At 40.7% G+C, this 15,116-nt stretch overlaps 1 protein-coding gene across 30 annotated transcripts in view; it reads left to right on the top strand.

The window, feature by feature from the left end:
• Positions 1–15,116, top strand: part of Sox6 (SRY-box transcription factor 6) — a 611,566-nt gene that overhangs the window by 323,060 nt on the left and 273,390 nt on the right. For all 30 annotated transcript variants that reach the window (XM_039106334.2, XM_063285244.1, XM_063285274.1 and 27 more), the window contains one exon: positions 988–1,195. In XM_039106334.2, the coding sequence (XP_038962262.1) occupies positions 988–1,195 (208 nt within the window). The remainder of the gene's footprint in view (positions 1–987; positions 1,196–15,116) is intronic.

Genomic DNA, 15,116 nt, shown 5'->3' with positions numbered 1-15,116 from the left:
GAAATGAACTCTAGTCCTCTACAAAAGCAGCGTGCACTCTTACACAGCTGAGACATTCCTCTATCCCTAATTTTCAGTTCTTATTCAGAGATACAAAACTATTTCCTTTTCAAAAAGCTTTCATATGGTGTTTGTATTTTAACCTAAGAGTTGCTCCTTCTCTGTATCTATAGATGGGCCTCCAAGTAGTTAGCAAACTGTTGTATACTGGGAAGTAATTCCTGTGCAAACATTTCTGCAATGAGCAATTTACTGTTGTTAAAGACAGTTTTTAAATGCCATGTGAATGGCATGCTGCAGCATGCTGGAGCATTAGGGGCAAGGCTGAGGGGTGGACAGGAGCTTCCGTGCTATGGGCATGCATGTAGCTTGAAACAAGCTTTCTTACAAACACTAGCATACAGAAGAGTGAGGTTGCTGACTTTCCAGCACAGGTTTAGACATTTTGTCTAATTTCTAGTGAGGAGTCAATGTTGGACATTGAAACTAACTTCCACTATTTTTAAGGTTTCTAAATAGGAGAAAACGTTTTTTGTTTGGTTGTTCGTTGTATATATTTTGGTCTGTGGGAAGAGTATTGCTAATGAAAGGACCCAATTAGGGAGAAAGACTTCATCAATTCTAATACCGACTCACTGAAACTGAATGCTCGTAAGTTCAAAGCATGAGTGAATGAGGTGAGTGAGAAGCCAAAATGTCCAGTTTTGTTTTATTACCTCAAAAATGAAACAGCTTGAACTGGGCTTTGAGTTTACTTCCTTTGGTAATTAACTGCTACTTTAAAATGCAGCATAGCTTATCAGACAAATAGTTTGTCTCACTCAGTTATTTTATTATAATTATTAATATAATTTATTTGATCTAGTGACAATCATGAGCTATCCTCCAACAGTTAGGTTTTCTTCTTTCTTTTCTTTTTCTTTTTGGAGTGGCTGAGAAAGAAACCTACATGTTAATGACTTTTACAATCTCATTTTATTTTTCTAGGAGTCAGAGAATAATAAGTTATGTTCCCTATATTCCTTCCGAAATACGTCTACCTCACCACATAAGCCTGACGAAGGGAGTCGGGAGCGGGAAATAATGAACAGTGTTACTTTTGGAACCCCGGAACGCCGCAAAGGGAGCCTTGCCGATGTGGTGGATACGCTGAAGCAGAAGAAGCTGGAGGAGATGACTCGGACGGAACAAGAGGGTATGTGGACTTCTCCTCTGGGCTTTTTTCCCAGCGTTAGCAAAATAACCAAGATCCCAAGGGCCAGAAGTGCCTATGTGCAGCAAACTGGGGATAGTCACTCAGAGATTACTATGGTGACAGCTAACTGAAGTCCATTAGGAGTGGTAAGCAGATAGCCCCAGTTTCCTCAAAACCCGTGCATTCTGTTTGTTTCTTACAACAATACCCCAAGGATTAGAACTGATTTAGTGATTTTTTTCTCTTATTTCCCTTGGACAGATAGCTTTTTGATGATATGTCCCATTTAAAAACGAAGTAAACTTTTTTTCTAATGTATTTCTCTTCCATTTTATGACTGCTAAACATTTAAATTTTCACACTCACCACTGAATGTTAGAATAGAGTGGAGAGCGCTAATGGTCTCCAGGGGTGGGATGTGGTGCCTGCCACAGCCGTCTGCACTCAGCGTCTCTCTACAGGACTTTCCCATGTACTCTGTGTTTACACAAAATGCTCTGTGTGGTTATCACAACGAGTGTGTACGTGTGTTCTTTATCTGTGTGCTCCAGGCCTCATCTAGACCTGGCTTTTTCACTCGTAATTGAAATTTACACCTGGGTGACACTCTAGGGAACTTTGACTAGCAGACAGGTCCTGTCTAATTTAATTTCATTCTTGTAAAGACTTAACGTTTGTCTTTTATTGATATTTGTGGAACTCTGTCTAAAAGGTCTTGCTCACTTTCTTGTCATGCTAATCAGATTGCTGGCATGTATTTGACGCTTTTGATGACCCAGACTACCTTGCAGTAACGTAGGAACTGCAGCCCTGTCTGACACTTACTCTACCCAAAGCTCAGTTTTTCCAAGCCACTGAATTCAAAAGTTGCTGTGGTCTTTGTATCTAACATGACAACATTTTGAGAAATAACTCAAACAATGAATATGAAAGTCTCTTATAAACTGCAAACTATGTGGATTTGAGATGTTTCTGATGATTATCACGTTATAAATATTAATTATTCCACTGTGCTTCGATGTAATGATGCCTCTAGAGACCACTGAGGTAATTTGGATGATCAACTTCACAGTTATTTCTCTTTAGTTACAGCCCTTTAGAGTTCTTGTGCTTGCTTGATGCATACACCACATATGTCTTTTTACACACTCACGTGTGTGATCGGTCCTTTTTGTCACCTGAGCATATGTGTGCATGTGTACTCCTAGAGACTGATTGCCTCTTCAATACTGGGTTTCAGGATGTTTATTTCTTTCTCAATTGTAGTTTCTAATATGTTTCTTACATTCATCTCTAGAATGTGAAGGAAGATGATCTATATTTAAAACATGAACAAGTATGCTCTAGAAGGACCGATGAGTAATTATGGATAACACATGTGATCATTAGTGTGTGAACTCTGAGCTGACTCTTCTGCTCTTTCAGAGTTTTACCTTCTCTCTGACTCCTTTCAACAGTCTAGCGAAGCCTATAATGCCTTTCTTAGTGCCATAGTAAACGCAGAAAAGAAAATCCATAGACTTACAGAGAAGTGAATTATATTAAATACCCACGGAACTTTTAAAATATGATAAGGCAGAGTGTGATGCTTTTCTAACAGTAAGGTAAAGTTTAAGGTGGGCCCAGCCACACCCTTCTAGTGTAGTAGAGCTGTAACTGACATGTGCAGATGTTTCAACAACTGCAGTGAGATGGAGAACTGTGTTGTCATCATGACAACACTACAGCCGCAGTACATGTTGTATGTTGCTTTCACCGTCACTTGAGGGAAGGTAAGTCTGAGTTAGTTGGGCAAAGGTTGCTTTTCCATCTCAGTTCTGTGTCTCTTGGGGTCTGCGGACTCAAGGTTAAGAAGGCTGATGCTGGATTACATGCTGTGATAAAAGAATTCACAGTCTAGTAAAAGGCATAGAAGATATAGCAAATGAAACCTAGTCCGAAGTCTAACAGTGACAGACTCCATGAAAGCTGAACAGATCAAATGTTTTGGGAGTTTACAAGGTAAGGTGATTGCTCCTGCCTGGGAAGCTACCGGAGGCTTCTACCGGGAATGAGTCCTAACTAGTCTGGAGAATGAAAGCATTGCTTTGCAGGCTGAGAAAGGGCATTGCGTGTAAAACAGCCAGCCTTCAGGTTCTAACTTGAGGTGAATTTGCATAGGGACTATTAAGATGGGAAAACCAAGCCGTGTTTGGATCCTGACAGGCCTTGCCATTTTGGCTACAAAATTCAAATGCAATATTGAAAGTGATGGAGGAGCTGCTAACTGTTCTGTTCTTCATAGAAAAGGGTTGGAAGTTGGCTCTGAGGAAGTGAGTCAGGCCATTCAGTGTTGGCGGATGGGAGCAGGGACAGGCATTCAGGATGTTGCTCCAGGCTAGAGGCAGTAAGACCTGAAAGAAGGCAGCAGAAGTGAGAAAGGAAGGCTGCATATGGAGACGGAGTCAGGAGAGGAATTGTGAAGGTGTATGAGTGTCCAACCGCAGCTCAGGGTTTTATTGTGGTTTTTTTTTTTTTTTAACTCTGGGCCAATAGGAAGGTGGTGATATAATCAGTAAAATAAAGTATGTAAATATGGTTTGCAAATGGGAGCAAAACATGGTTCTAGTTTTATAATTTTATAGTTTGAATCTCATTTTTAAGTATGTGCATGTGCATATACATAGGCACACGTGCATGCCAGCATACCCACATATGTATATGCAGTACTCCTGCCTTAGTGACTGTGTGAAGGTGAAAGGACAACTTCAAGCATCAGCCCTCACTTTGCATCCTGTTGCAGGCAGTGTTTATTGTTCTTTGCCACTGCATGTACCAGGCTAACTGCCCTATAGCTTTCCAGGGATTGTCCCATCTCTACCTCTCCTCTCCCATAAGTATGCCGGGACTACAGCTGCACACCCCTGTGTCCAGCATTGCATAGGTACTAGGATCCTGAACTCGGGTCTCGACACTCTTATGGCTGGTGCTTTAGCCACTCAGCCACCTCCTCAAGCGCTGAATACTAATTTCAGTTATGTTCTGGTAACAGTAGACTAGAAGGCAGTGGGAGACCACGGAAATATAGAAAGAGCATTAAAGTTTAGGATAGATTTCTGATTTTAAAATGATCATTGTTCTCAGGAGGTCAGACAGTTCTTCCAGTTCCTGCTTGGCTTTGGCTCTTTAAAGCCTTGGGTCTGGCTCCTCAGTTGAGATGGGACAACTCATGGGGGATGTAAGAACTGTTCACATATGTCATCTTGCCCTCCACTTCATGGTTTGAGGATCATGTTTTAGAATCAACTGATTGACAAGCCTTTGTGGATGACGAGGTAAATGAAGATTTTTCTCGAGTCATTCCCTGGAAATGTTTTCACTCTTTATCAAATTAAAAAAGACCTTCCCTCTCATTCCTCTTAATGCAAAAGCTCATCTGTATGAAGTTTATCATTGTCCATTTAAACCGTTGCTCACATGATAAAACAGCAGCTGCTTTGATCCACTATATCACTGTTCTCCCTGTGCATTGCTCTGACTACATTGCAGAGAATCTGGTGAACAATGGCATTCTGTCAGAAGTGCCCCCTCCCAACAGTGCGGCTGATGGGAAGATGAACAAGGGTCTGCCTTTTGTGAATTTAATTTTGATTTAGTGTCATACGTAGATGAATGGCTATGTGGCATGTAGGAAAATGATGGGTGAGTAGAGAGACACAGGAGTGTAGTGAATGACTAAATCTCAGAATCTTCTTTTTAAAGTCCCATTGACACTGGTGGGTAGAGCACACAGAATGGCTGTGATTAGTAGAGCCAGGTTAGAATGCTTCCAAGATAAAAAGCCTTCAGCTGTGATTAAAGACGAATCCTAGTTGTCCTGTGTTACTCATCTTGCTGCCAGTGTAGCTGGGTCCTAACATAAGCGACAGTTGTCAGAAAATGAACACTTTAAAAAGGACTTCTATATCTAAATACATATATTTAATCAGAGAGCCCTTTGGCTTCTGAAAATAGGTTGTCTAATGAGAATTTCATTTGAGCAGCTGCGACTGAGGAGGTCAACAGGCAGCGCTAGGAGAATATGGCCCAGCTGGTTAAATGTGGTGGCTGTCGTGATTTAAACGGTCAAGTGCTGCTTGTAATCCAGGACCGTCTGTTTGTGGAGGGAAGAGTGAGTGCTTCAGCATAATGTACAGCTGTTTTAATCTCTCTTTAATAATAGTACTCCAACCACTGTCATGTCTTGTGTGTCATACTACTGAGTATATGATCCCAGGCCGCTGGGGTGGGTTGCAGTTATGTGAGGGACAGGGACACAACAGGAAAACCCTTGGGTGTCAGATAAGACTTTCTGATTCTCTGACTTTTTAAGACTCTCTTTTGGGTAATAATTACCATCAACGTGAGGAAGCAATGGTGTTTGGAATTAGGAGAAATATCAGAGTGGATGTTTTTTTTTTTTTTTTTTTTTTTTTGGAAAGTGTAGAAAGGACATAGGGTTCCATAGACATATCTGGGTCAGAGACAGAGTGTGAATCTGCCCCCATGGTGTGCCTTAGGCCATCAGGGTGATACAAGCACACAGATACACCATGCTGTGCACCCACACAAAGGGCAATAAGCTAGGGCTTCTGGCAAAGCAAGTTCTTAGAGGATGCCGTAGTTGTTGGGATTACTGTGTATGGGTTTCTGTGTATGACAGACCCTCTGGTCATCTGTCATCTGGTCTGTGTTCCCGCTCAAGTTACCAACGCTGTGTGTTTTTGTGTACTAAAGTTGTTGGGTAGTATAGTTGAAATGAGGAGAAAACTCAGTTTTGAAAGTCATGTCCTAGACTGAGGCAGATCTGGATTTGAATCCAAGTCTCAGGACTCATGAAAGCACTACAAACTGTCATGTGGGCTGGAGTTAGAGCGAGGTGTTATTTATACTCTGATAGTTACTCGGTATTTACCACAAAAGCTCCATAGCACAGATTACTGAATTTCTCTGTGTTTTAGTTTTTTTAAACCCAAAATGTGCATAATTATTGTCTTAGTTACTTTCCTATTCTATGATAAAACACCATGACCAAGGCAACAAAAGCAAACATTTCATTTAGCTTGAAGTTCCACGGTTAGAGTCCATGATGATGATGAAGTGAGGAACAGCCGAGAGCTCACATCTTCACCTACAGCCAGAGAGAGAGAGAGAGAGAGAGAGAGAGAGAGAGAGAGAGAGAGAGAGAGAGAGAGATGGGTCTAGCCCACTGTCCACTGTGTCCCTTCATCTACGAAGCTGGGCTGTAGGCTGGCTGTCACTTTTCCCATCACAGCAATTATTGCTGTTGTTATTGCAACTACGATTACAGTGTTGTTACTTGAAGAAACTTTTCAAAGAGAAATGTTATAAAAAAAAAATCGCATTGCATGCCGTAGGCCATAGGAAATGCCCCAGGGTGTTAAGGGATTTAGCATTTGGCGGCAATGGTGTTCTTGTGTTCTGGAAGAGCAATTCAGTTCTGCTGGCCTGTCAGGCCTTCTGGAAAAGCTGATAGTGAAGTTTCCCCACTGGAAGCCCGTCTGTCTTCCCTGCTGTGAAATGTGGAATGCAGTGTTGTCAGCCACTGAGGCTGGTGGAGCCTTGGATGAGGTTTTAAACTCCTGTCAGGAACAATGTGTTCCTGTTGCCATGAGATCTATGAAATCCTGTGCGGTAATAATAAGAGCACCTAGACATTCACACCATGCTGTAGCATCAAAACAATTCACAGCAGAATGTATTATTACTATTTTGATTGATTGTTGAAGTTTTAGGGCATCTAAACCTTTTCTGGTTTTCATTTGTGAGATGTGTACATAAAAACACATTAAAAAGGCTTGGGGATATGGATGGCTTCTTCAGTGAAATGCTTGCCTTTCACACATGAGGGCATGAGTTTGATACCCAGAACCCACTTAAAAGGTCACTCCAGTACTGGGGAGGTAGGCACAGGAGGATCCTGGAGGCTTGCCAAATTGGTGAACTCCAGATGCAAGCTCAAAAGTTAAGTGGGGAGCGATTGAGGAAGACACCACATGTAGACCGCAGGCCTCCGTGCACATGTATGTCTGCCCCAAACATGTACACATACATATTACACCCATACACATGAACACATGCACACAGAAATGCCTTGATTATTCACTGCAGTCCTGAGGGTATCATCTCAAGCAATTGGAAATGAATACTTAGGCTCCACAAGATGCTCACAGTTGAGGAAACAGGTAGTCAAAACAATGCTAATAGGCTTCATTTAAATTCCGTTCTCCTTTTTCTAAAATTTATTTTCTCCTAATAATATTTACATTCTTGGTGCTATATTGGATTGTTTAGTGTGGGAATTATGCTTAGTGCATTTTCAAGTTAGGTATATTTGCTTTTCAATTTTTGGAAAATGGCCATCCTCTCATGTAACTTCAAGAATCACAGAACGAGTGAGAGTTCTGTGGCCCATGGCTTTTTGGACAAATCATCACTAGCCCTGTCTGCAGCTGTTTAGTGGCCCCTGTTACAGCCCAGGTGACATACTATGCAGCTGAGTCCTCTCCTTAACTTCTCTTTGTTTGGTCTCTGCTTTGAAAAGATGTTGTAGATTTCTTGGCCCATTTCTAGCTCCTCAGATTTAAAGGTTATTTTTTTCCTGGCTAATAGCATTAGCAGACACAAGCAATTGTTTCAGGTTTGTCTTTTGCTGAATGGGGAGGGGGTTGAAGGTGCTCTAGGCATTTTGTTGTTTAGAAAGAGGCAGCTTCCTAATGGCTCACTGGAGCAGGTGCATTCTCCTCTGCCTTTTGCTTTGGAGAAGTTTGCATTTCTCCTTGAAAACCCATTATAATCCTAGTAAGAGCACCAGTGGAAGGGGAAGCCCTGGGTCCTGCTAAGACTGAACCCACAGTGAACTAGTCTATGGGGGGAGGGCGGCAATGGGGGGAGGGTTGGGAGGGGAACACCCATAAGGAAGGGGAGGGGGGAGGGGGATGTTTGCCCGGAAACCGGGAAAGGGAATAACACTCGAAATGTATATAAGAAATACTCAAGTTAATAAAAAAAAAAAAAAAAAGAAAACCCATTATATTTTCTTCAGAGTTTTTTCTGCGAATTTCAAGAAATAAGCAGGCAAAAGTTTGGATCTTTAGTATGTTTTAGTAGCTGAAAGAGAAGCTGAGCAGATAAGGAAGTGGCTCCTTTACCATGTTAGCTGATGGTCAGTCCATGATCAAGAGACAAATGCTCATGGGCTCGTGGATGAGGATGTACTGTGACTGCCTGTGGGCTCTCCACTGTGCAGCCCTTGCTTTAGGCACGAGACATGCTACAACTTTGCTCTGAAATAGTTTTGAATTAGTTTTTAAGTAATACATTTAGTTTTGTTGGCTTTGGAACTTTATAAAAATGATGCCACCCTGCAGTTTCTGAGCCCTGGTTTGTGACTTCACCCCTGAACTACATGATGAATTTTGCATGAAGAATAATGCATTTTCACTTCTAATATTCCACACACTACTCTAAGGTGTGGCCTGTTACAATTTGTTCTACTGTCTTGCCTCTAGATATTTGAATTTTTCACAATTTTTGGTTGGGCAGCCAGTAATGTCATGGAGGGTCTTGCACTTGTCTGACCTACAAGCGAGTAAGGGTCTTCCCTTCAGGACAAGTACTGCTAGCATTGACATTGTTAGTGACAAACATGTGTACTCCTTTTCTTTTATTCGTTCTGTCTGTCTCCCTCTTCCTTTTCTGTGTGTGCATGTGTGTGTTCTCTGAAAACTTTAATTATCTAGACCTCTTTGGTCTATCTTCCTCAACTGTTCTTATAGTTTTGTTTTTATTTTTTGTATTTTTCCCATAATCACTAACCTTTTCAGAAACTCAACAAGAGTCTTCAGTGGGCCCTTTGGTGCAGTTTTCCCTTTGTTGTGTCATAATAGAATGTCTTTAGCCCTTTCAACAATGGCCAAGCACAGGTGCCTTGTGCTTCTTCTGGACTGTGATTACTGGATTTGTTAGGAAACACACTGTTCTCCTTTTGATCTTCTTTATTGATGTTCCCATCTTAAGATGTGGTTTTAGGATTAGAGTAATTACTGACCTCTAATTATCTTGGGTTCACAACCTACATTTTTTCTGAGATACTTTAAATTTAAAATTACAAGCCTTTGGATTATTGCTCAATCCTATTTTTTATATTGAAATAGACTTTTTTTTGGTAGTCAATTGATCTATTATATGGAATTGCCTTTCTCTAAGAATATCATAGACCTATAATTCCAGTTACCAAGAAGCTGAGGCAGGAGGATCACAAGTACAAGGCCATTCTGGGCTACATAGTGAGTGCAAAACCATCCTGTTTCAAAATAAAAATGGAAAAAAAAAAAAAAAGGAAAACGAGAGCCAGGAATGTCACTTGGCATTTGCATGTTTGCATCGCACACATTCAGTGTCTGGGTCCCATTCTTAGCGGTTTAAAATTATTTAAGAATCTTTTCAGGAAGGAGACTGGGAAGATGGTTCAGTAGGTCAGATTCCCAGCACCAGATAGGTTGGGGGCCTGCCTATCCTTCTAGCACTGCCTATCCTTCTAGCACTGCCTATCCTTCTAGCACTCTGGCAATGGAGATAGGATCTTTGGAGCAAGGTGGCTGGCCAGACTGACCAGATTTATACATTTCGGGTTCAGGTGAGACTCTGCCTCAATGTTTAGAGTGGAGTCTGGTCAAGAAAGATACCCAAATGCAACCTCTGGTCTCCAAAAGTGTCCACTATATATGTTCATACATGTGAATATGTACCTTTTAGGCCTGCATCCACCACACCCCCATTTAAAATAAAAAAAGATGACTTCTTTCAGATGTTGGCTTGGACTTGATATGCACTCTTTTATGGCCCTAGTAATTTGATAGTATCAAGTAATTAACTAGTTGATTTAAGTTTTTTGTTTTTTTAAAATTTATAAAATGATGATATATATATATATATATATATATATATATATATATGAATAAATTCTAAAATTCTATGCCATTTTGATTTTTTATAAATTCATATCTAACTTCAGAATCCATTAGTCAGGGTGTCTCTCTCCCAAAATGTTTTTGAATTAAATCACTCATTTCAACCAATTTCATGATTCCTTTTCTTTTATTCTTGAAAGTGTTCATGATTATCTCTTCTTTTTGATCTGGGAATATTTATGAAGTGAGAGATAAAAGCAGCTATGCAGTTTTGATGTCTGAAGAAGACATTGTCCAACGAAGTCCTTACAAAACCATGGCTTCAAGGCCATAGCTTAGTTCTGATAGCTTAGCTCTGAATTATCTGGTGGCACAGAGGTGGACGCACTTTCTCAGTTGATATCTTTTGAGTTTATGTCGGAGGGGCCCACACTACAGCACAAGTCCAGACAAGTGACCCACAGTGAAGTCAGAGGATGCAGGCTATCCACTACCACTGGGAGCACTGGAGTTAGAGGCTTATGTTTTTGCACAGTTGCTCACAGACAGTATGTTAAAAACAAGTAAATACTAATGATGAAGGTATGCTGAATAGCTATGGCCCTGTGCTAAGAAAAGCCATAGCAGCAGCAGCAGCAGCAGCAGCAGCAGCAGCAGCAGCAGCAGGAAGATCAATCACACCATTGTGTATTTTTTAGTGAATGGGAGCAAGAGTCAAAGGGAAGTCTTAAAAGAGGCCCAACAAGCTGTGTGCTCTGAAATTCCATCACCTTCCAGAATGCAATCCCAGCTTAAATGGAACTCATTAGATTTGTTTATTTATTTACTCATTTTAATAATTAATTAATTAATTAATGTGTGTGTAGGTGTGTGTATGAGCATGCCATGGTGCATGTATGGAAGTCAGAGGATGACTTCTTTCAGGAGTCCTATTTCTCCTTCCACCTTATTTCCAAGGCACTGGCCTCTCCTGCTGTTTCTGCACAGCATACTCCAGGATAGGTGGCCAGACCGCTTCCAGCTGGTTCTACTCTTTCTGCCTTCCATCTCTCTAGGAGTGCTGGGATTACAGATGCATGCCACCATATCCACATCTGGCTTTTTATGTGGGTCTCACTTCATCAAATTGATCCAGCAAGGATTACACTTGAGTCATCTCCCTCACTCTCTTTGGCCTTCCAAAAGGATGATCCTTTAGTTCTCAGTTTCCAGCTTCTACATACTCAGATTTCAGTTCCAGGCAGGCCTGGATGGCTCAGTGGATAAAGGAGCCCACTGCTGAACCTGAGTTCACTTCCCAGGACCAATATGATCTACAGAGAGAACTGACTCCTGTGGAGTGACCTTTAACCTCCACATATATCATTGCCTGTGTTCCACTCATATCCATACACAAATAAATATAATAGGAAATATCAAAACAAAATGTCCTCTTCCTTGGAGAAGTCTTAGAAGCCTGTAAGCCTAGCATTCAGGTCTAGGGGAGATAACACCCACACTTCCTTTTCTTTTCTCCCCCATCTCTTTTTGAGGGGGGTATAGGGTCTCATTTAGCTGAGTCTGGCTTCAAACTTACCTTGAACTTCTGATTCTTCTGCCTCCACTTTCCAAGTACTAGGATTAGAGACCTGTGCCACCACAGCTGACTTTTTGTTGTATGTGTGTTTAGGGGGTCTCTTTGCAGGCTTCATGGATGATACGCAAAAACTCTGTCAAGTGGACTCCATTCCAAGCCCCACAGAATCTTGTGGACATGCACGTGCACTCATTTTCACAAATTCTTTGTCTTCCATATTGTCTCTCACTTCATTTAGGGAGAGTCAACCAGGGCTTGTCCAGGGCTGTTTCCCAGGACTTGTAATGCTTAATAAATGTTTATTGATTAAAAAAACAAGTGAAACTTATTATCTTGAATATGGCTTCTGGTTTTTCCCTCTGCCTCTCCTACCTTTGCCTTCACCTCGCCCTCACAATTAGACTTTTAAGTATAACTTTAATGGCAATGCAGACCAGCGGAGAAAAAACAATTTTCTCTTTTGGTAACATTACATTACTTGCCCCTCTTTTAGCTCTATGAGACCTTTTAAAAGTCTTTCTGCCAACTTTTGGTATGATACCATTTTTCATCAGCCATTGGATTGGAATTACATTATCTACTCTGAAACTACAGCCCATCTCTCTCTGTTCAGCCCTGTGCAGTTACAGCCAATTGATTCTCAGTTAACCATGGACGTAGGCAGTCTCAAGTCTTTCTATGCCATCACACCATGACAACATCTCTTATCCATCCATGTTGATCTCACCCTGGTGGAAACTGAATTCACTATCTCTCTGATTGTGCCTGCTGTGTCATCAGCCTCTTGGATGTGCTGTACTCCGGTAGAAAATAGCTTCTGTGATTTTCCCATCCTAGATTTTCTATTACTTCAAAAATATTGCTTTGAATATGAGTAGTTCCTATATTCTCTACTCTGTAGTGTGAATACATTCCTTGGTCAAGGACAACCAGACAGGTTTCAGTTTGGTGATATCCCAAAAAATTCTATGAACACTTATAAAACTTACTACTTTTTGGCTGAAAAGAAGTTTTCATTTCTCTGTCAACAGTATTCAGAATAATCACTGGGTTAGATGGCAGTTTCAGTCTTAGCTTGATAAAAAGCTGCTATACTGCTTTAGAGTCACTGTGCAATGTTGCTTTCCCACTAGTCCCTGAGGAGTGACTTGGTTTCTCTGTATCTTTAGCAATAGTTGGCTTCCTAAGTCTCCTTTTAGCCATTCCAATGGATATGTTGTGCTTTTATTGCTAGTGTTACCCATTGTGTGTGCTGTTTGGCATCTGTGTATCCTTGTTGGTGAAATGTCTTTCCAGACCTTAGTTCTTTTATACAAAATCAGGTTTTCTTTTGCTATTGTATTTGGCAGTTCTTTGGTAGTCTAGTTAGAAGGCCTATGTTAGAGATATGGTTTGGAAGTATCAGTTCAGCTGTTGCCTTGTCTCCCCATGTGCCTACACAACTGCAAGTTTAGAGTCTCAATGAGGTCGTCGAGATGAACAGTTCTTTGCTTTATGGATTATATTTTTGATACAAAATCTTAGAACAATTTGTCAAGTCCTGGATTTTTTTAAACATTGTTTTCTACTTTCTCCCCTAAAGAATGTATAGAATTGGACACTTTACATTTAAGTCCACACATACTTTGGAGGTAACTTTTGTATAAGATGTGAGATTTAAGTCAGAATTCATTTTTATATTTTTAGCTAATGGATAGTTACCACTTAGTTTGAAAAGCCCTGTCTGCCTTCATTGATTCATACTACAAATGACAAGATTGGTTACACAGGACACCCCTAGGAGTCAGGAACAAAATGACATAGTGAAACACTAGCAGCTGCAGTAATGGCTAGAACAGAGGTCATGTTGGGCTGATGGTTCACGGGTCAGAGGGCAAGATCAACAGAGACCCATTGCACTTAGGGGTGTGGCTTAGTCTGCAAAGGCTGCTATAGTAAAGTGCTGCAGGCTGGGAAACACAAAACTAAAGACACATTGCTCACAGGCCCAAAGTCTAGAAATCCCAGGACCTAGATGCTCCCTTCTTCTTGGTTGGTACCTTGTTGCTATGTCTTCATATGTTGTTAGGGACAAGCAAGCACTCATAGTCCTCTCTCATAAGGACACTAACTTCATTCATGATCCAGTCACCAAGTCTCTTTAGCTCTTGACACCACCATACTGGGGATTCTATTTTAGCATGTGGGTTGGGAGGACAGAAACATTTGGACTATAGTAATACTTGAAAACAAAATTAAAAACAATATTATTACAATTTTTGTCAATAAAGTAAAATTTTTTGATATTCATCTATCACATTTGTACAAGATTTATATATAAAAGTGCAAAATGCTCATTAAAGAAACTAAATTTAGGAGCAGAACATACTATTCATATTCTTGAAAATTTTGCTGTGATGAAGATGTCAGTTCTCCCACAAATGATATACATATTTAATCCAGTTCCTCTTCAATTTTGGTAAGACCTAGTAAGTAATACATATACCATCATATTTGATTTTTTTATAGACAGACTGATGGGCACATCCAACCTTTCAACATTATAACATATAGTCATTTACAAGGTTCGTTCTTGGGAACTGTGCAATCAAGTTATGAAATAGATTATTAAGATCTCATACATTTTAAAAGGCATTTATGATTGTGTGTTGGACCACATTAACATCAATTTTTGATTGCATGTGGCCCTGGTAATTAATTCCATAAGGCATTTATTTATTTATTAAGCTCTTTCAAATCTATTGTAGTAGACCAAAGTGGGAGAGGTAAAGGTGGGGAAAGGAGGAAAAGAAGGATAGATATTGTTCTTAATGGCTTAAGGTTTGGTGGGAGAAAGTGGAATGAGTAAGTGTGGTACATGCTGTAATAGGAGGGGCTGTTAGCATGCAGCAGGCCAGAAGACAGAACCGTTGTTTTGTCTCAGGCTAGAAGTTCACGTGCACAGTGTGAGCTGGGTTTTGAGTAGCTGTAAGCTCACTGTCCTGAACAAGGGACAAGACGGAGTCTGAGGTAGGGATGTCAGTGGTATGAATGGGCTTCTCAGGAGATCTGAATGAGAGGAAAAATAGGTCGAAGGTATGCTAAGAAGATTGAATTTGATTGTTTGGTGTTGGAAAGCAAATGAGAACTTCAAATAAGAGGATGAGTGACAGATAGGAAATTTTATTTTTAAGGAAAGCAACTCTGTTGGCAATCTGACCATCAGTAGCAAACAGATGATGGACAATGAGGGGCAGACTGCCATAGGCTATTGTAATGGCCTAGGCATATACTGACAACAGCTAAAACATCAGCAGAGGAGATACAGGATCAAGCTTTTAGAGAAACAGTTGAAGTTGCTGATTGGCTGTGGTATATGAGGTGGGAGAGACAACTGGAAGGGAGATTTGAGACT

The sequence above is a fragment of the Rattus norvegicus genome, chromosome 1 (assembly GCF_036323735.1).
Source record: "Rattus norvegicus strain BN/NHsdMcwi chromosome 1, GRCr8, whole genome shotgun sequence".
Classification (NCBI taxonomy): Eukaryota; Metazoa; Chordata; class Mammalia; order Rodentia; family Muridae; genus Rattus; species Rattus norvegicus.
This window is presented reverse-complemented; position numbering and strand designations above follow the sequence as displayed.